This window comes from Psittacula echo (genome assembly GCF_963264785.1).
Source record: "Psittacula echo genome assembly, chromosome: 2".
Lineage (NCBI taxonomy): Eukaryota > Metazoa > Chordata > Aves > Psittaciformes > Psittacidae > Psittacula > Psittacula echo.
The window spans coordinates 57,374,196-57,394,324 of NC_137737.1; the positions used below are offsets into that span (position 1 = coordinate 57,374,196).

Sequence of the window (20,129 nt, forward strand, 5' to 3'; positions counted from 1 at the left end):
CAAACCAAAAGCTTTTTCATTGTCTTTTGTCATTCTCTTTTTTGATATTGTGCCCAAAGTTTTTTTAACTACCATTTGACCCTATGTACATCTCAGATCTTGTGAGCTCTTACACACAAAATGTGGCTTGTATCATTCCTGGTCTCTGACCAATTCAGTTCAATGGACAGCAAAGGTCTAATTCTGTCGTCTCTTTGGATTTTTGGGTGTTTTTCTGATTCATTTGGAAATTACACCCTCACTCCATACTTTCACTTTGAAAGAGATTAACTAATCTTTTATAGCATTACCCAACTTCATTAGGACAGAAGTAAACAAGTCTATGATGGTGGTGAGGCACTGGCACAGGTTGCCCAGAGAAGCTGTGGCTGCCCCATCCCTGGCAGTGTTCAAGGCCAGGTTAGATGGGGCTTGGAGCAACCTGGTCCAGTGGGAGGTGTCCCTGCCCATGTCAGAGGGTTGAAACCAGATGGTCTTTAAGGTCCCTCCCAACCCAAACCATTTTGTGATTCTATGGATTAATGTCATTTACTGTTAACATACAGGTCCTAACGGTTCAGGCTGAAGCAATACCCAACTATCACTGCTCCTTACCCCTTTGTGTTCTGGCACACATACACACAACTCTACACAACTGCACAGAGCAAAGAGAAGAGCTCCCTATGAAATAACATGAGGGTGAGCCCCTCACTGAAGCAAGTGGTTTAAAAGCCCTTTGCAGGTAGTTCCACTGGTGCAATTAGGAGAGCCCAAAATACAGGGTGCAGTAAGCTTCAGGGACCTGGAGATGTGGCAGTAACAAATGCAGGCCAAGTAATGTGAAAAAGAACAAATGAAGAAACTGAAGGCTTTGTCTGTCTTGTGACTTGCTGACACAATGCCAAAGGTTGTACTATGGCATTAAAGTATAAAATACTGATAATTTAAAATAGCCTGAAACGTTAAGTAGAAATTGTACTAAAAGAATGATACCTTGTGAAATCATGACTTAGGCAGATAAAGCAAATTTGGAAAATACCTTGTCATGGCTTACCCCACAAGCTTCTCCCAGATCTACTTCGTCATCTACTTTAGTCCAAGCTGTAGCTGTCTGAAAGTCTCAGGTATTCCTAGCAACAGTAGGACAGATCAATAATAAAATTGGAACTAGAGATGTTCCAGTGATCTCAGCAGCATCTCAAGAAGAGTAAATGATAAGAACTGCTATTGCTTTGATAGCTTCTGCTTGGGGAAAAGACAAATAAAATCAGTCTCTAGCCATGGAATATTATGACAGAGAAGTAGGACAGATTGCCACTCAGAGCAGACCTTCCCCTCTCCTTCAGAAGCTATTACAAAAAAGAGCAAAAGAAGTGAGAGAGAGACAAAAGCAAACACGCCTTAGCAATGACTGACCTTAAATGTGTTTGTATTAATTCAGGCTTCTATTAAAAGCCAATAAGAGGTTTTCTTCCAGTAAGATCAAAGAACTAAACCTCACTTGTGACATGACTTTCAGACATGTTTCTGAGTCTGAAGTGTGTATTTGAAAAAGATGAGAAGCAAAAAGAAATTAACAAAGAGAAAAATCTTAAGAGCTGGACATAGGCAACTAATTGTTTGGAGAACAGTTATCTGTCTGCATTTATTCAGTGTTTAAATCCTACCCAGATCAAATGCCTTCCATAAAGAAAATGTTTTTGTCTTAGTTCCACTAACTCGTCACTTCTCTCCTGCTGTGCCATGAATAAATCATGTCATTCCTCTACCAGGCCCTTTACTAGTTGGTATAACCCAATCTGCAAAGTCATTTTGATTCGTATCTCTTCCACATCATTCCAAAATACATTTATAAATCTGGAAATTGAATTTGAAGTTTTGCATGTGTTTGTTCCTGTATCAAAAAATCTATCCCAATTAACAAATTGTGTGTGTAGTGATTTGCTGCAGAACATCTCTCCATTTTTCCTCAGAAACAGTGATGAAAATAAATAATCACTGTAGAGCAGTGTTAGACTCCTTGTATAGGACTATGAGGAACCTGGAGGCAGAGAAAGAAGACTTGGTGTCAACCCCATGGGCTTTTTCTGTGGGCAGCAGAGGGACCAAGGTCAAGGCCAGAAGACCTCGTGGAAGCTGCAGCTGAGGTCTGTCAGGTGATAGTGAGAGGTTCACGTCCAAAGGAAAGCAAGGCCAGTGTCATTGGAACAATGTATGGGTAAAGGTATGGACAGACTACTGTAGCTACAATTAGAGTTGTTGGATTAATGCTCTTTCATCTGTTAAAAACATTATTTGAAAGGGTGTAAGTCAGAGGTAAATACAGCCATGAACATGGTGGAGAAAGTAGGTGGGGAATGATTGTTTCATAACGTACGAGAGGAGGGGTGCTCAATGAAATTGTCCATCAGCAGATCTAAAATAAGCATTTGGAGGTATGTTTTCATGCAACGTATAAAGAAATCATAGGACTGAAAAGGTATTGGAAGGTACAAATGAAACTCATAAATGTGAAGAGTTATGAGAATTATTAAAAAGAGGTAAGAAAAATTCAGACTATAGGAATAAGATAAACTCAGGGGAACACTAGCTTTTATGCAGCCTCCATTTGAGAGAGATAAGATATTCCACAATCACCAGGATATGCAAGATGTAAAGCCATAAAAGAATTTAGCTGCTTAACCTGCTCTGCTTCCTAGGAAGATTCTACAGATCTTCACCCAACTGGGAAAAAAGACCAAAAAAAAGTCCTTCATGTCCTTGATCAGTATCAGTACTGTCAATCCACTGTTATTTGTCAATCCAACTAAAAAAAGTCAAGAGTGATTTGGGATAGGAAGAGGAGAATGCTTCTTTCTTAAAAAGAAATCAAATTAAAACAATTAGTAAAACCTGAATATCCAAAACCTGAATTAAAACCAGGAATACTCTGACATTTCCATCATGAGTTTACGGGTGTTAGATTTTGTTTTATTTTATTTTACTGGGGCTTTTTTTAATGCTAAAAAGAAGCGTGGGTGATTTTAACCAAAACTTGTCTCAGAGTTTAGCCAGTCCTGCTTGTTGTCATCAAGAGGAATTTCCCTCCCTCTGTCATTGCTACCCAGAGCAGGGAGCTTCTGAATCACCCTGCAAGTAAGAGAAAGCTGCCTAGGATAGGTGTGAGCCATGTACCAGATTTTACACAACCACACAAGCTAATCAGAAGGCTAAATGAGAGCATTCGGATAATTGGTTACAACTATCAATTCTGTTTCCATAATAGGTCTGCCATCAAACCATGAGGATTAGGAAATTAGAGAGGGCTTTGTGAAGCATTTGCTTAAACCAAGAGTGGCTGCCGGGCCAGATGGTGAACTCCTGTCTAACAGCAGACATGATAGTAGAAAGACGGAAAAGTTTATGGAGGAAGTGCAATCTCTCCTCGTGCTTCATGTACATGATCATTAATTACCACAACACATTGCAAGCAGATTTTCAAGGAAAACAGGCAGAGGTAGAACATGACGAAGAGCTGTGTTTTTTTATGAATACATATATATATTATATCAACTGCAATTTACATTGGCTTGGATGGCCCATCTTGTCTGCTTAACTTTGCAGTTGGGTAATGTTTAGTGAGCTGCAGACCAGATAGTGTTGAGCTTAGGAGAGACCCTGCCGATTTCACTGGGGCTTGACCCATGTGCACTTCCTTGGTCAGTACATCTGCAAAACAGCAGAGCTCTTGTCTCAGGCAGTACCAAGAAATACCGTGATTTGATTGAACAGTTATGGCCCGTCACGCTACACATGAGCCTTTAAGGCACTGTTGCAGTAAAACTTCACCAGAACTGGTTATTCAGGCCTGTGGCTTCACCCCTTGCCTCTCAATAGTATTTTATGTATTGACTGTCATAAACACAGATATAAATGAGCGAAAGGCCTAGCCTTATATTTACACTTGTAATTCCCTTCTGTAAGCAGTGGCTTTTATACCACAGCATTCTTTTGGAAAGCTGACTGCTATAGTTTCCCATCCTGGTTCTCCATCAGTAGCTACATAAGGCTTTAGCTTACATAAGGATTACCTCTGCACATTATATTTGCTGCCTCTAAAGAGCTAACTTCCCCCCCCCCCCCCCCATTTCTGCATTGTTATTTTGCTCCTTTTACACACACATCCCCTCCTACCTAGCAGGGAGCCATATGAAAAGGTCATCACCTCGTTCCCTTCAAAACTTCTTTTTTAAACTCCTTTGTCCTGATATCTACAAGTAGACAAGACAGCAGTGAAAGAGCTGTGGGATGCTGAGATCCTTCTAATTGTCTCCCTTGCAAAGCTTTGCTCAAGATTCAGATAAACAATTGAGTTACTGCACCTTAGGAATTATTGTGCATCTGCCAAGCCAGGATATCTCCCAGCACGCATGATTTACACCTTTGGGAGGTGTGGATAGATTTCACTTAATTTACATTACAATGAAAACAGTTTAGCCTAGTTGCCTTACCTCTTCTTTGCAGCATCAGTAGCAGCACCTCACAGGCAATATCCCGTCCTCATGGGACCGAATGCCTCTTGCTTCTGTAGAGGTTGTGCATGCCTGAAATGAGAACCAGGGACTTGATCTGTGTCCCTGACAGCACCCAGAAGAGGACTTGTGTTACACACAAGGCTCCCATTCATAAATGAATGCCTGAAGGAATGAAACCCGCTTGCACTTTCTAACTGCTTTGCATTTTCTAACCGCTTTGCATTTTCTAACCATGACCAAACTGAAACATGGGGGGATCCATTTGAACATAAGGAAACGCTTTTCTATTGTGAGCGTGACCAAGCACTGGAACAGGCTGTACATTCTCCTTCCTTGGAGATTTCCATAGATATCCAAAAGGCATCCGGACATGCTTCTGAGCAGCCAGATCAAGGTTGGTTGCTTTAGCAGGGGGGTTTGACCAGATGACCTTCAAAGGTCTCTTCCAACCTCAGACATCCTGTGATTCTATGAAAACTGTAAGGTGGGTTCTAGTAAGACATGTTATGAGATTATTGTTTTTGTAAATGAGAGTTAGTTGTGGCTTTTTCAGTTGAAACTTTCTGTAGGCTTGTTTTTTTTCTAAATGGGAGGCCTCATCTCATCTGAATGGATTTGGCTTTTAGTAGACGCACCTGTTTGGGTGATCAGAGAAGTTGTAGATTTTCTAATCAAAATGAAATACAAACCCCACAAAAGACAGATTATTTCTTGGCTTTTAACTAATACCAACCCCATTAAAAAGACACTGGGACTTGAACCTCCTTTTTCTACAAAGCAGAGAAGAGCCTGGAGCACAAACCTACTGGCAGTAGGATGCTTTCATGTCCTCAGTGCATCATCTCCTCCACTGTGCATTGCTAATTATGTGTTACAGAGTTATAAACCTTTGGTCTTCTTTCTCATTAATTCTCCAGGAATACAGTTTAGTAAGATATAGCTTCAGTTTGATTGGAAATGAGAAAGTTTTGGAAACATCTTGAACTGTCAAAGGCTGGAGATACCATTTCCGAGTCCAGGAGCCCTGTCTGTTCAGTTTTGCAGATTCAGTGTATTTCATTAGTGCATTAGTGCATTGAGAAACACAGTTAATGGCAGATGGTTCAGGAAAACAGCATGTAAAACTTTTGGTGCTTTTACACTTTGCCTTCCCATTGACAGATCAGATTTTACTACATGTCCCAGTAAGTCCTACTATTGGTACGGAATCTGAGACCCAGGGAGATCATAAGAACTGGCTGCATGTTCACTGGAGGTCTGTGGCAGAGCTGGGAATTTACCTTGTAATATAAAAATCTCAGTTTAATACTTAAGTCTGAAGCTTGCTGCCTGTAAACCTCAGAGTAAGAACTAAGCTTGTGAGGCTCTTTTCCAGATTTTATGTTCATTTTCAGTATAGAAAGTAGGCTGCTAGGTAGTAGTTGTTTGCTCTGAGGGGAGACATTATCCATCACTTGAGCCATAATTACGGTGTGGTAAAATATGTATCTTCTAACCTTGTACTTTTTGCACCTCCCAGACATCTAGTGCAGAATATGAGAGTTATTACAAAGGTGTGTTGTATCACACCATGTTTGTGAATTTGTGCATCAAAAAGTGACATGAGCATCAAAGGGTGGTAGAAAAAAGTCTCTGGGAAGTGATTTTCCCTAAAATCTGGGACATTTCATTACTATTTTTTTCATCCCAGTGATGATGTATCATTGTGATTCCCTCTACCTTAGTTTCCACATCTGCTAAAGCATTAAGACAACTTTTGAAAGTAGCATTGAGAGCAGTGAGAATTGCAAAACAATCAAACAATTGTGAGGAAGTGCACTTAAAAAGAAGACATAGGAGAAAATTAAGTTGAAATAAGCACCTCTTAGTTCACTGAGAATAAGCAGCAAAGAATCAAAACCACTATGAAAGCTAAAAGCATCGTCAAACAGAGAGGAGGAGTTTTGAGCAGGAAATAGGAAGCAGAAAAGTTCAGATAATGGAATCCATTGTTATGAAAAGAAATAACAGAAATTGCATAACAACCTAAAAAAACAGACAAACAAAAAAAAAAAAAAAAAAAAGAGAAAACAACGTATTGAACAGTCATGTCCGTGATTTGTTTGCACAAGATCTCTTATGATCCCGATAGGAACCCTGGTAAAAAGAAATGCAAACAATGACCATGCAGAGAAAGCCTGGGGAACAACAACCCACCAAACTGTGCTAAAGTTAACTTCTCTTGGAGCAGCTGTTAAAATGAACAAAGGCATCAGAGCATTTGTGGAGATTCGATCTGTTGTAAAGACAAATTACAGGGGCAAGTGTAGTGTTAAAGTTTACTTATCACAGGTATTGAAGAAGTGAATTAAGCCAGGGGATAGGCTGCTGCTGATTTCAGTGTGAAACAAGTCTATGCTTAGGAAGATGTTCTAATGACTCAATTGTCAGAAATTTCTGGAGGTGATGCTTGAACATTTTCATGACTCATAGCCGCATAATTGATTTGCTCCTGTTTGCAGAAGTTTTATTGTTCTTGTGCAAAGAATCTTATTGTTAGAAATGTTTACAAAGCTCTTGAGTTTCACTGATGTAATTCTTCATCTCAGAACCGAGTTTTGACTACTGCTTGTTCATTCTGGCTTGTTGTACCAGCTTTCCAGTGGGAGATGGCAGGCAGTTTTGTTTGATAAATGACACCAAAGGAATGCCACAGTCAAGTGATGTGCATGAAATAGACAGGATAGAGACCGCTGGTCAGAGTGGGTGCTGGGGGAATTTGCAGTGTGCAATGTATTGCTTCTTTGTTATTTCTGTCTGACAAATATTGATGTTGGCCTTTTAGACTACAGACCTTTTAGGGTAAGGCCTGTGCTGATCAGATTGTTAATTTCTCCTTCTTTTGCTTAATGTCTGTACAGCCCATAGCCGATGCGGGTTTGAGGTCTAGCTAGTACAGGAAGCAGAGATGTCTTAAGGAGTAAGAGATGCTTTGCACTGAACAGTCTCCTTATAATCCCAGATGGACCAGGATGTGCAGAGTACCAGAGAGGAATGTGAACTTCACAGTTTTGAGAGTTCTGGCTGAAGGAGAGGGACATCCTTATGTTAATTAAGGCTCTTTTTAGCCAGTTGGAAGCCCTAGGCACTCAACTTGCTTAAGAGTCAAGGAAATCTTCCTGCCTTTGACTATACATGTTAAAACAGGTAATACAGGTTGTAGGTGTCTGGTTTTTCTTCCCTCACAGCCAAATTTTGAAGTGTTTGGCTCGGTGCAGTAGATTTCCCAGGAATCACATTCAGTCAGGGCTCATCTTGTAGGCAGGGTCTGGGTTTTGAGGATTGTATTCATGGTCAGTCCCCAGAGCTCTGATCTTATTTATAAAATGAGCACTTTATCTATCCCTGTCTTGGCTTCTCACACGTGAAGTGAAATGCATAAATAATTCACTGCTCTGTTTAGAGAAAATTTTTCCAGGAACAAAGGCAGTGACAGTCACATTCTCAAACAATCCAGGTGGAATGCCAACAACCAAAGGTCTGAGTAAAACTGGCATTATAGAACCATTAGAAGAGATTTTTTTTTTTTTTTTTAGGCACCTCAGTATTAAAATGTACTTGTTTTTGAGGTTTGAACTTTACAACCCAATGAGTCCCTCCCATTTATGTGTTCTGTGTAATGTAAACACTTCATAACAGAGAAAAAGTATGAGAATTTTGTTCTAAGTGTTACAAGAAATGGCCTCTGGCATTTGAATCAACAAAAGGCAGATATTTGTTGAATAGCAAGCTTAACATTTCTTTTTAAATCATTTTTTTCCCTTTTCTGCCAGGAAACGTGACCAGGAATTGTACAAACCAGGGCTGGACGGATGTGTACCCTGCGCCATATGCCGTAGCTTGTGGATATGATTCCAACAGCACTCCAGGGGAAGAGGTTTGTAAACCTAGATGGGTAGACATCAAGATTTACCATAGATTGATATCAGAATCACATGATCTTCCTATGCCCAATTTTTTTTCATTCCTACTCTGATTTCTCAAGAAGGAAATATACTCTTGAGGATCTCGGGAAGCAGAGATCTGGTCAAAGAGATGATCCTCCCATTGATTTCCAGAGTGGTGACAGGAAATCAATACCCGAGATCAGACCAGCGTCTTTGTGATACCCACACATAATTTCAGGTGCTGGATTTTCCATGTTTGAAACAAACCCTCCACATTTATATTTATCCTTAAGTAGATACAGTGATTCCAGTATTTCTAGGCCAATATAAGCCTAAAAAGCGCTAAAGCACACAACTTGCCACACAACTGCTCTGCTGATCTCAGCCAGCTAAAGATGTAGAAAACTGTAAGGAACACACATATTTTCATGCAATGTTACTGAATTTTGTAAGGAAATCATTGCATCATAGAATGGTTTGGGTTGGAAGGAACCTTAAAGATCATCTAGTTCCAACCCCTGCCATGGGGAAGGCTACTCTGAGATTTCCCAGAGCCTTCTTTTCTCCAGGCTGAATATGTCCTTCCTTTCTTTTGTTGTAAGACATGTTAGTGTTTCTGAACGTTTGACATAAGAATCTCAATATGAAATAAATATACATGGTGGTAGGTCTTTGTGTACAGTTACACATTATCAAGGCACTCAAAGAGTTAATGGAGAATCTGAATAGAACTCAGCTAGCCTTAATAGTGAAAGAATACAGAAAATAGCAAAGGGAAACTTGCACAAAGAATTTCAGGGCTTTACTGAGGAGAGCCTTAGTCTGCCTTACAGGTCAGCCACCACTTCACATCCTCAAGTGTCCCTTTTCTCAGATCAAGTTGTGTGGCACTACTTGCATGTTACCAAAGCCGTTGTTACAGCTCTGCTCTGGAAGGTCCTCCATCAAGAGCTCTGGCTTTTGTTCCAGCTGCAAAGGGGATTTGGGAATTCTTGGGACATGCTTCGGCGACCCAATGGGTTGCAGCATTGCCAGAGCGCCGCGTTACCAGGAGAACGTGTATTGTGTTCTTTTAATTCTTTCTTAATTATTTTCTTTTGATTTCCACTGTTTTGTCATGCTGTTTATATCTAAATTTGTGTGAAAGGTGGCTGAGGGGGGTGAACAAGCAGTACTAGGCTGTGAAGAGGAATAGATTTTTGTTGTTGTTGAATTGGCTGTCTGTTTAGGGAGGAAGAAATAAAGGGGATAGAAAAAAAGAGAACACCAGGCTGTGTGGGACATGAAGTCCAGAACAGACTGACAACCTTCCATGCTGAAAACACTTCATGCACTCTTAACACCTACTGGTTTCAAGTCAGAAACAACAAGAAAAATATGAAAAATAAATAAAGGCTGCGTGTAGGAATTTTTAGCTGTGAATTCTGGCAGTCCCTAAGAAGGAGATGATGTAACCATCGAGGTAGTGCACTTACAGTCTTTGCAGTGATTCCTTCTCCAACCTGACCTTTAATACCCATGTATTAGCAAGTGTTTTGCTGTTCCGCTGTCAGACATGATGCACAGCTTGTGCCTTGTGTGCCTCCATCCAGCCAAAGTAGGGGCACCCCACATGTCCCCATGGGCTCTGTCTGAAGATGATGAAGAAAATAGACACCTCCAGAGGTCAATTCACCCCAAATTCCTCTCCAAAGGGACCTCTTTGCGTTTACTTTATAGAAGAAGCCCAGATGACTTTAGGCTAGGTGATATGAACCAAAAACATGTTTGGGTACACGGCTGCTGAAAGACTTGATATCAATATTTCTTTTCTTTTTCTCTTAAAAATGTAAATGTTTCGCATTGTAATCTCAGTTGCCAAGGCACAAATGTAGAGATTACTGAACAAGGAACCAAGACAACCAAGGAAGCTAATTCTCAGCTCATCTCAGTTTAACATGTACCCTAACTAATTGTATTAAGCAGTGGCTTTTAAAAGTCAGAGAGAAATTTGCCTAATTTAATTCTGTAAATCAGTTTAGGTCCACAGTTTGAACCCAGTCATCCTGGTATGCATTTCCTTCACTTCTCTAGATCCCTCTTTTTTCTAGGAAGAATATTTAAGTAACCTGAACTCAAATTCCAGTTCCATTCTTGATCTTGAATCGAATTCTCTGCTTTGATACCTGTGGAATAGGAAGTGATTATCATTAGTAAGTACAAATGAAGACTGAGATGTCAGTATTTGCTGTTTTCAGAACAGAGATGACCCCACATGCTACATTAAAGCTGAAGGCAGAGCCATCTCTCTGTACACAGGAAAGGTTGGTCATTGTAAAATAAAAATCAGGGAGTTTCTTGTTAAAAAATACCAAGATCTTGCTGTGCATAACTTGCTTCTGTGAATAACTCAAAAGAAGCAAAAGGCCTATACCTGTGTTGACACTGGAGAGTTTCCATCTACCACCCCACTACCAGCATCTCTTAGTTTCCTTTTCCCCATTCCACTGCTTCCCTAAATACAGTGTGGGACAACCTCTTCTTCAAACTCAGTCTCCTACCACAAGCTCTGTCCTGCTGGCCAGGTCTTTCCTGGAACACTTCTGCTGTGGATCAAGGAGGAAACTAAATAAGGGGAAACAGACAAAATCAGCATGAAGTTGATTGATTTTATTGGAAAAATCTCAGCTGCCTTTGGGATCCCAAACTCAAAGAAGACTGGAAACAAGACTATATGTAGTTAGCTTTGAGTGGAATGTGCAAGACAGTGGGGTAGAAAGGTGGAACCTCCACTGTTCCTTTCTGTAGTGCAAGTCTCTCTATGCAGTGCATATAAACAAGACATAGGTGTGACCATACCGTTCTGGCTGACTCCATCACCATGGCAGCCTCCTAGCATCATATGGGCAAGATCAGGTAGATAAAATGACATGAAACCCTTGCTATGAATTCTGTGTTCAGTAACTGACCTAAAGCTGTTAGTGATGTGGATTCATGGAACGGGGTTGTAAAGACACTGTGCTTTTAACCATCTTTGATACCTGTGGTCTAAGAAGCAACAGAGGTGTGACCAGTGTAGCCTTTGCACTCTCTGAAAGCTCTGTCTTAACACCCCGCCAAGGTGGCTGTGCAAATGCTAGAGGATTACTACTCAGCCTCATTGGTTCTGTAAAGTATCTACTACTTGTCAAGGCCTATGAAAATAGCATATAAAAATGTCAGCCCTCCCTGTTATTAAAGAATATTTCCCCAAACAAGGTTGGTCTTAGATTTTCTGTTTAAACTCTCTTTGCAGTTCTTTAGTTTGGATTTTTCATAGAAAATAGTGACAAGGAGGGCAGAGGAGGGTATATCAAGGCCTGGAAAAATAAGATTTTCCACAAACTGAGCTAGAATCTCATGAAAACTTATCTCATAAAAACTCATAAAAACAAACACTAACTGATCTTTTGCCCTTTTTTTAAGCTGAAAACTGAAACACATTGATTCAGAGTGTTGCTGGAGAGCCTTAGGAGAGCTGGAGTTTTGTTGCCTTACTTACACATTTTATTTAGACCAGGATTCCCCATTGCATTTAAGTCTTGTGGTGCCCCATGCTCAGAGATGCCCTCTATGTGCTTTCAAAAGAGAAAAGCCATAAACTAATTTCCAATTTAATATATATTTATGAATTAACATACCTGTGATTTCATTGAGAAAATTTTAAGCTTTGACTTGCCAAAACACAATGTCTAGCTTCCACAAAAGCAAACCAATTTCCAGACCTGTCCTGTCTTCAAATTTCCTTAACAAGATTGAAGTTCATCATACTCACCACCTCAGAGCTAATGTGTCACTGTGCTGTTTAAGTGAACATTGGTCGTTTTTGTTCCACAAGGTTATAACCATGTAGCTGTTTCTGCAAGTGTCAAATCAGATTCCTTCCTGCATAAATTTTTCCCTGCATAAATTTTAACCTGGTCTTGGAGCGATCCAAGTTCTACTGCAACTGGACTCGTTCTTCATATTCACACCTATGGTATTTGAGTCATGCACTTTATTGAATGTGATTTTAAAGGGTGAAGGAGTTGTAGTAGGATTATTTCCTTGTCTCACCAAGAAAGGTAATAAAAGCACAGTGATGGTGTATTTAGGAGTACATGTTGGCAGCTCTTTGAAAGACATGTTTTGTTTCTTTCCTTCACATTAGCAAACGGCATTCTATGGCACTGTCAAGACTGGATACACCATTGGACATACCTTATCGCTCATTGCTCTCACAGCTGCTATGATCATTTTATGTCTCTTCAGGTAAGACTATGAGCAAAAAAGGCATATGTAAGGGGATGATTCACAGGACGTAGTGGCTCTTTAAGTTACAGGCTGTGAGTATGACAGATGGATGAAAAGGACTTCTTTTAAATCTCAGCTGGGCAAGGGAGAAACGTTCCTCAGTCTTTTGGTACCTCAGTTTTGTGGCATGCTGCTTGTGGCCTTTGTGTGAGAGTTAAAACCCCAATCCAACTATTATGGACGGATTCATCTCACTAATGTTACGTGATGGATCTCTGTGTTAGAGACCATTATCACATAATCATTACAGCTCACAGAGACCTAGTCAGTATGGTATATATGGATACTATGGAATAATGCATTTCTACTAAAGTAGGTATTAAAAATGATGCAGGTGATCATACCCTAAAATGACCTCCTAAAGTTTATTTCAGAAATGTTTCCTGCTACAGCTCTATGGCAAGACGTAGATATCCAGAGCCATTGAATGAATTAATCCTCAGTCTTTATTGTTTATAATAAATTCAGGCATCTAAATTTGAATGCCTCCAAAGAAGAAGATATACATAAGATAATCTCCTATTATAATGTTGTTTATGTACAGGGAAAACAGCAAAAAGTAGACCTCCATGAGCCAGAAGAAACTTCTAGATGTGATTCCATCTCCTCATGTCACTTTCCAGTGGCTTCCCTGAAATGCGTTATATGGTTTTCCAATTTATAACAGTCTGGTCAGACATCGCCCCCAGATAACACATGTTCTGGGGTTATTCTCACACTTATATGAAGATTGGCTTTAACCTTCAAGATATTTGCATTTCTCAGCTCATGCACTCTCGCCACTCCTCCTCCAAGGGAAGCGTGAATCAGACACACAGGCAAATTGTCTCATCTCGACAAGATACAAGGCGCCATCCAAGCTGGTGAAACTGTTGGGTTCACACTTTCCATTTGTTGGAAACAGCGTAATTTGACTTGCCTTCGCCTGCAAGCACAGAGGACTCACCTCGGTCACATTATCTTGCCATTGTCAGAGATTAACAGCATAAACTCTGTCAATGCACAGTGACTCATTAAGAGGTGGTAATTTGATCATGTTGCTGAGTGAGGTCTGTTATGGTTCTGATGACTGTACAAATTACCTATTTCCAGAGTATTAGGCCTTTCACTTAAGCTGATACAAAGTCTCGCTTGAAAAAAAGACCTACTTGATCAGAATTAATCTTCAAAATATTAGTGGGCAAGGGACAGAAAACCAGTGGTGATGCCCTCAATATCATTAATAATGAGTCATTTTTAAATAAAAATATATTTTGTATTGCACCAGAAAGCCTGTAATATGTGTTAATTTTGGTAGCAGCTGCTAAGATTTTATTTCTATTCCTGAAGAAACATTTCACTTTGAAAAGAATTATTACAGTATAGACATTCTGTAGAAAACAGACCTGTATCATGAGCACAGTTTGCTCAGTCAAAAACATTTCTTTTTCCAGTGGAGAGCAGTGTGACGGACCTGTTTTCTATCATTCTGTATTTTGACCTTTTTTTCTGAGAATTGGAAAAGCAGCAACACTGCTGCAGATATATGGATTGCCACATGTTTTGTGGATTTAAAAAGGCTTAAATGGATTTGCAGTGATTTACATCAGAACATAGTCTGTCTCAGGGTTTCTAATGTTTAATTGTAAGTTGATGGCTTGGCAGAAGAAACATAAAGAAATAAATAATGCTTTTGAGAAGCCTTGCTATTCAGAAATGTTATTTCATGTCTTCCCAACAGAAAGCTACACTGTACTCGGAATTATATTCATATGCACCTCTTCATGTCCTTTATAATGAGAGCCATCGCAGTTTTCATAAAAGATGTCATCCTATTTGAAAGTGGAGAATCTGAACACTGCTTTGTGAGTTCAGTAAGTAACCATGCACATTGAAGTTTCTACCTTATTCGGTTGCCCTCCGAAACAATGCACCAAAAATTACCTTGCAAATGTGTGTGAGACAGTACTTTGGGAAGATCTCATGGGTTGTTGGGTTTTTTTCCTCATTTGAAAGAAACAAAAATGTTACTGCTGCAGTTTAATGTGTGTGGAAAAGGCATAAAATAAATTAGCAGGGTTAAAAGTTTATAGGCATCTGGTCTTCTGAGGTCAAACCCACAACTAGGGCTCTAAAAGATTTTGGAACTCCTGTCAGTCCTGTGTCCATCTCCCAGTCCCATGCTAATTTCTTGGACATGCTGATCAAAGGAGACTTTCAGTCCTGTGTTTTGGGATTCAGTAAAACCTTTCCCTTCAGTGAGGATGAGAATCAAATCCAGATACTTTAGGCATCTATGGGGTGAATACCTATACGTGAGCTATGTGTGTAAAGTGCAACCGTAGTCAGTCAAGCTCTAATTAATATATTCACTGGAGTCTGGAGAGTGCTTCACCTCACTTTGAAGGGAGCACCTGCATTTGAATGGCTCTCTGGGCTCCACTGATTGCAGTCACCATATCTCTGCAGGAGTTTAGGCAGGAAGCCTATATGTAGACATCACTGTCTATTTTTCACTTGGATCTGCATCCCACAGCAGCTGTCTGCAACTATGAGATTTCCAAACTCGAATGAAAAATGAGGGGAATAAAGCAGTTGGGATATGTTTTCCACTTTCAAACTCACTGTTATCAGGTGGAGCAAACATTAAGGAGGGAGAAGAGCTGTTTATCTAAAGGCCGTATTGACGCAAGGGGACACTGGTCATGAATAAGTTCAGGCAGGAAGTTGAAGTCATCAATATAAAGAGATGTGATCAGAAGTCATCACAGCACAGCAGTCCAGCAGATCCCTTCTGGACCTGATTTTTTATGTCATGCAGCACCAGATAAAGATTCACTTTTCTCTTTCATCCAATTTCTTCCTTGCCTTCTGGCTTTTCTGTGCCCTTACCCTGAATCTCATCCCTGCTGTTACATGACCTTTCTGCTTGAGCACCTCTCACTTGATATCAACTGCTCCCAGCTTTTCCCTGAGAATATCTGCAGCATGATGCATTTCTGTTGCAGGTTCCTGCCCCTCCTGCCCTCTGTGGCTCACTGGGATCTGTATTCTTTAGCAATAGTTTGCTTTTATTGCAGTTTTATTGTGAAGGTCCGTGAATAGTTAGAATGGAATATAAATGGGAATAATCAATTGCCTGGTGTTTGCTGCCACAGATAACTGCCAATGCTAATGGGCAGAGAAGCCAAGAACCCAATGAGCTATGGAGTTTGAACTAACCTCTCACCCCTGCAAGAGTTTCCACTGGGTTGTGACTGAGGCACGACTGCAAAAAAGCTGTGTGAGAAACATTTGCTTCAACCGTCCATCCAGAAACACTTCTGTGTATAAACACAGGACTTTGGCCTTCAGAACCCACAGCTCCCGGAAGCCAGTGTGCTTTCTGGCAGACCCATGGCTACCACCATTGTGTGAGTTTCTCCCTGTCAGAGGATTTTCATGTTAAATGCCAACACAGGGTGAATGGCTGGATGATACACAAGGGTTATAAAACTATGTGGAACGAATTGTCTCTTCTGCACTATGCTGAGTGTACCCTTTGCAAAATCTGCACTCACGTTGACCCAACATTTTGGAGAACCTTCTAGGTCACAGAGGAAAAAAAAGCTACATGAAATGCAGTCAAAATGCCTCTCCTAATATTCATCTGTTGCGGAAATAGCTACAAAATCCCTTGTGTTTACGTGGGTTTGGTTGGGTTAGGTTGGCTTGGGTTAGGTTAAATAATTGGATGTTTTATGCTTTTGACTTGCAGGATAAAGTTTTAACTTGGGAGACCTGGGTACTAGTTCATATACCCAGGGCCTAATACACAATTTATTGAAGATTTTGTGTATAACAGGTAGGTATGGCCTTGAGCTCGTTCAGTCTGAGGAGAGATTTGAACAAGCAATTCAATTTACTGAATGCTTTCACTGCTATGCTGCTTTAGAAAAGGTCACAACCAAAGCTATAATAATGTTCTATTAGAAGAGAAAGTACTGCACTTAGTTCCTTTAAGGAACAAAAGGATAAAGGCAATCTGTTCTGGCACAGATTCAGGGCTATAAATGGACAGAGGTCTCTCCCAGCCTTCCTGGTGAAGGGACAAATTTCTGAATTTGGCATTACCTGTTGCAGTAGTAAGACTTAAAATTATGTTTCATGCACCAGTCACAAAAATATTTTAAGCTCTCCATCAACAAATGTGTCAGTACTCCAATCAAGTGGGAACTCCACTACATATAGGTGTATATGTAATTAAAAAAAAAAAGTTCTTCATAGGCTTTGCATTTTCACTTCATTTTACCTAGTGTGTGAAAGCTCAGTTCCAGTGTTAATTCTATGCCATTTTAAATTCAAATAGTTCTGATTACCATTGAGTTCAACATGAACACTAAAAAATGATATTTGTTGGGCATTACTATGGACCACAGAGCCTGAGAATGTGGCAGTAAGCATTTCAGGGATAATGCAACCAAAATACATGTGATGGGCAGCACTGAACCATCATGTGAAACAGAATGCGCACCATGCTCTTGATGATGTTTACAGAGTGATGTGTGGCACCTGTAGCCTCCTTACATTCCCTGGTCCTTGTCCCTTGATAAACCCACTCTTAGTGAAAAGAAAAGTCGTGCTGCACGGGTGAAATAATCAGCCTGTTTTCATGGCGCAGAAGCACTGAGTTGGCAAGTAAGGCTTTTTTTCATAACTAAATGTAGCTTAAATGATCATTGATTGCAGGACCTGCACAAAGTTTTCCAGGCTTTTTGTCCTGCACCAGAAAACCTCAGCAGCAGTACCTTTACACATGTCCCTTGTACTTTCTCTTCTTCCCAACTGCCCAAATCAACCAGGCTTGTTCTTAGGCAAAATGGGGATCCCTTGGCTCATGTAGAAGCATGTAAACTGACCTTCAGAGAAGGCTGGCCCTCTAAAAACCCACTGTGGGGTTTTCCAGTGGAAAACAAAGAACTGCATTGACCTTGAATATGCTAGAGAGGTAGAAACAGCAGAGGAGTCTGGCCACATATACACACAGCATATTGCCCTAGGTACCAATAGTCATTAATAGACCAAAACGACTTTCTCTCTCATGCATTCAGTCATACAGTATGTTTGTAATTATGTGTAACTGAGTAATTCTGTTGTCTTAAATTGCTTAAAAATAGGCATATACTAAAGTGTGTTAGCCAATCTGGGCTTTAAGCTCTCAGATGTAGAAATGGGAAGGGGTCTGTGAAATCACCCACTCAAACTTCTTCAATAACTATTAATTTTGATTCATTCAGAATATATTCTGTCTCAGCAGTCAGTCATTTCTAATGGAAAACTTGCTATCCATGGCTTTGCTGCATCCAGCAATTAATATACTGCATGAAAAACTGTGCCACTTTCCAGCAGGTATTTGCTGCCATTCTTCTGTTTTGTTTTTTCATTGCCAGATGCAAGGGACCTCCTTACAAGTTTTAGTTTTTCACATTAGTTTAATAGGCCTAGTGACCTTCTTCTGTCTTGGAATTCCCACACTTTGTCTTCCCCTTCCCTTCTCTCCCTGGAGAACATGCTGTGAAACACAATACCCAAAACAGCAAAACTGGTAGAAAGATTGAACTGAACACTTCAATTGTTCAATTAAGGGGTAGTCCAGTGACATTCCTGCTGGCTGGAGCCTCTATTTTTAAAAAAGAAAAAAAGAAAGACCTAGGGAACTACAGGCCAGTCAGTCTCAACCTTGGTGCCCAGCAAGATTGTGGAGCAGATCCTCCTGGAAACTATGCTAAGAGACACAGACAATAAGGGGGTGGTTGCTGACAGGCAACACAGCTTCAATGAGGGCAAATCATGCCTGACAACTTGGTGGCCTTCTATGATGGGGCCACGGAGTTGGTGGATAAGGGAAAAGCAACTGACGCAACCTACCTGGACTTGTGCAAGGCATTTGGCACTGTCCCGCACAAGATCCTTGTCTCTAAATTGAGAAGGCATGGGTTTGATGGATGGAGCACTCAATAGATAAGAATTGGCTGGATGGTTACACCCTAAGAGTTGTGATAATGGTTCGATGACAAAGTGGAGATGAGTGACAAGTGATGTTCCTCAGGGGTCAGTATTGGGACTTTTAAGAAGAGCAAGTAGGGATAGGACAAGGGGAAATGGCTTTACACTGAAAAAGGTGAGATTTAGATTGGATATTAGGAAGTATTTCTTCCCTGTGAGGGTGGTGAGGCACCGGCACAGGTTGCCTGGAGAATTTGTGGCTGCCCCATCCCTGTCAGTGTTCAAGGCCAGGTTGGACAGGGCCTTGAGCAACCTGGTCTAGTGGAAGGTGTCCCTATCTATGGCAGGGATTTGGAACTGGATGAGTTTGAATGTCCCTTCCAAACCAAAAAATCATATGATTATATGATTGTTGTTTCATTTGATATTTTGAGGATTTATGGATAGGTTTTTATATAGTTTCTTTACCATTATATAATGATAGCATAATGATGAACCACTTACATTTCCAATCTAGCTGAAGACAAAGAAGCCGTCAGTTTGACACAAACAAAGAACAGGTTCTTCAGATTGAATTCAGGGTGAGTTTTTCTGAGCTCTGCAAATTTACCTTTGGTGAGGATTCAGACAAGGAAGACTAGATCATTTATCTTTTTCCTTTTGCATTACAGTAAGAAATTCCAACAAAAAATTCTTTGCAAAGGAGTGTGGGACTCCTAGCAGTTGTGAACATATATTATCAGTGAAAAATAATTCTTTTATCTTGGGCCAAATTGATAATATCTACAGGCCCCTAAATGAACTTTATACATGAAAGTTGAAGACAAGCACATTTTCTTTTCCAGCACAGCCCCATCTGAAGCTACTCAAATCCACACTCTCTGGCTTTTGTGGGAGTGCACCAATATGCAGGTTGTTGGAGATGTGGAAGAGCAGCAGCCTTTTTATACACTTATCTAAAAGTAAAACGAATATTAGAGACTCACCCTTTTCACTGAGTTACATCCTCTAGGAAAGACATTTACTCCCATCTACACAGAGGAGGGATAAGCCTTTCTTAGCATAGACCAGCTGAACTTTGGCTGACTAGCTTATGGGAACAGACTGGCAGAACTCTGAAGATAATGTGAATCTTTCCCTTGTCTTTAATTGGAGTTGAGTCAGTCCCCAAAATGTGTAAATACATCAGCTGACACTTTTTCAGTTGCTCAGGCCATTCCTGCAGAATTGTACCCCAACCACTGAGTTCAATGGGACCAGCCAGGCGCAAAGCTGCTGGCTGAGATAAGGAAGTGCTTTACAGTCTGTCTGTCTTGCCACAGAAATGAGGCCCAAAGTAAAATGTAGTTCACTTTGTTTTCTCAGCTGTGTAGAGTGAAGGAGACCCTCAGTCTTCCAACCTAGTAGGTAGCAGCCATATTTGATTTTCAACCCA

At 40.4% G+C, this 20,129-nt stretch overlaps 1 protein-coding gene across 1 annotated transcript in view; it reads left to right on the forward strand.

The window, feature by feature from the left end:
• Positions 1 to 20,129, forward strand: part of LOC308217293 (vasoactive intestinal polypeptide receptor) — a gene marked incomplete at its 3' end in the record, with an annotated part of 108,995 nt that overhangs the window by 62,959 nt on the left and 25,907 nt on the right. The window contains exons 4-6 of the mRNA XM_080610283.1: positions 8,306 to 8,409; positions 12,588 to 12,688; positions 14,451 to 14,583. Coding sequence (XP_080466409.1) covers positions 8,306 to 8,409; positions 12,588 to 12,688; positions 14,451 to 14,583 — 338 coding nt within the window. The remainder of the gene's footprint in view (positions 1 to 8,305; positions 8,410 to 12,587; positions 12,689 to 14,450; positions 14,584 to 20,129) is intronic.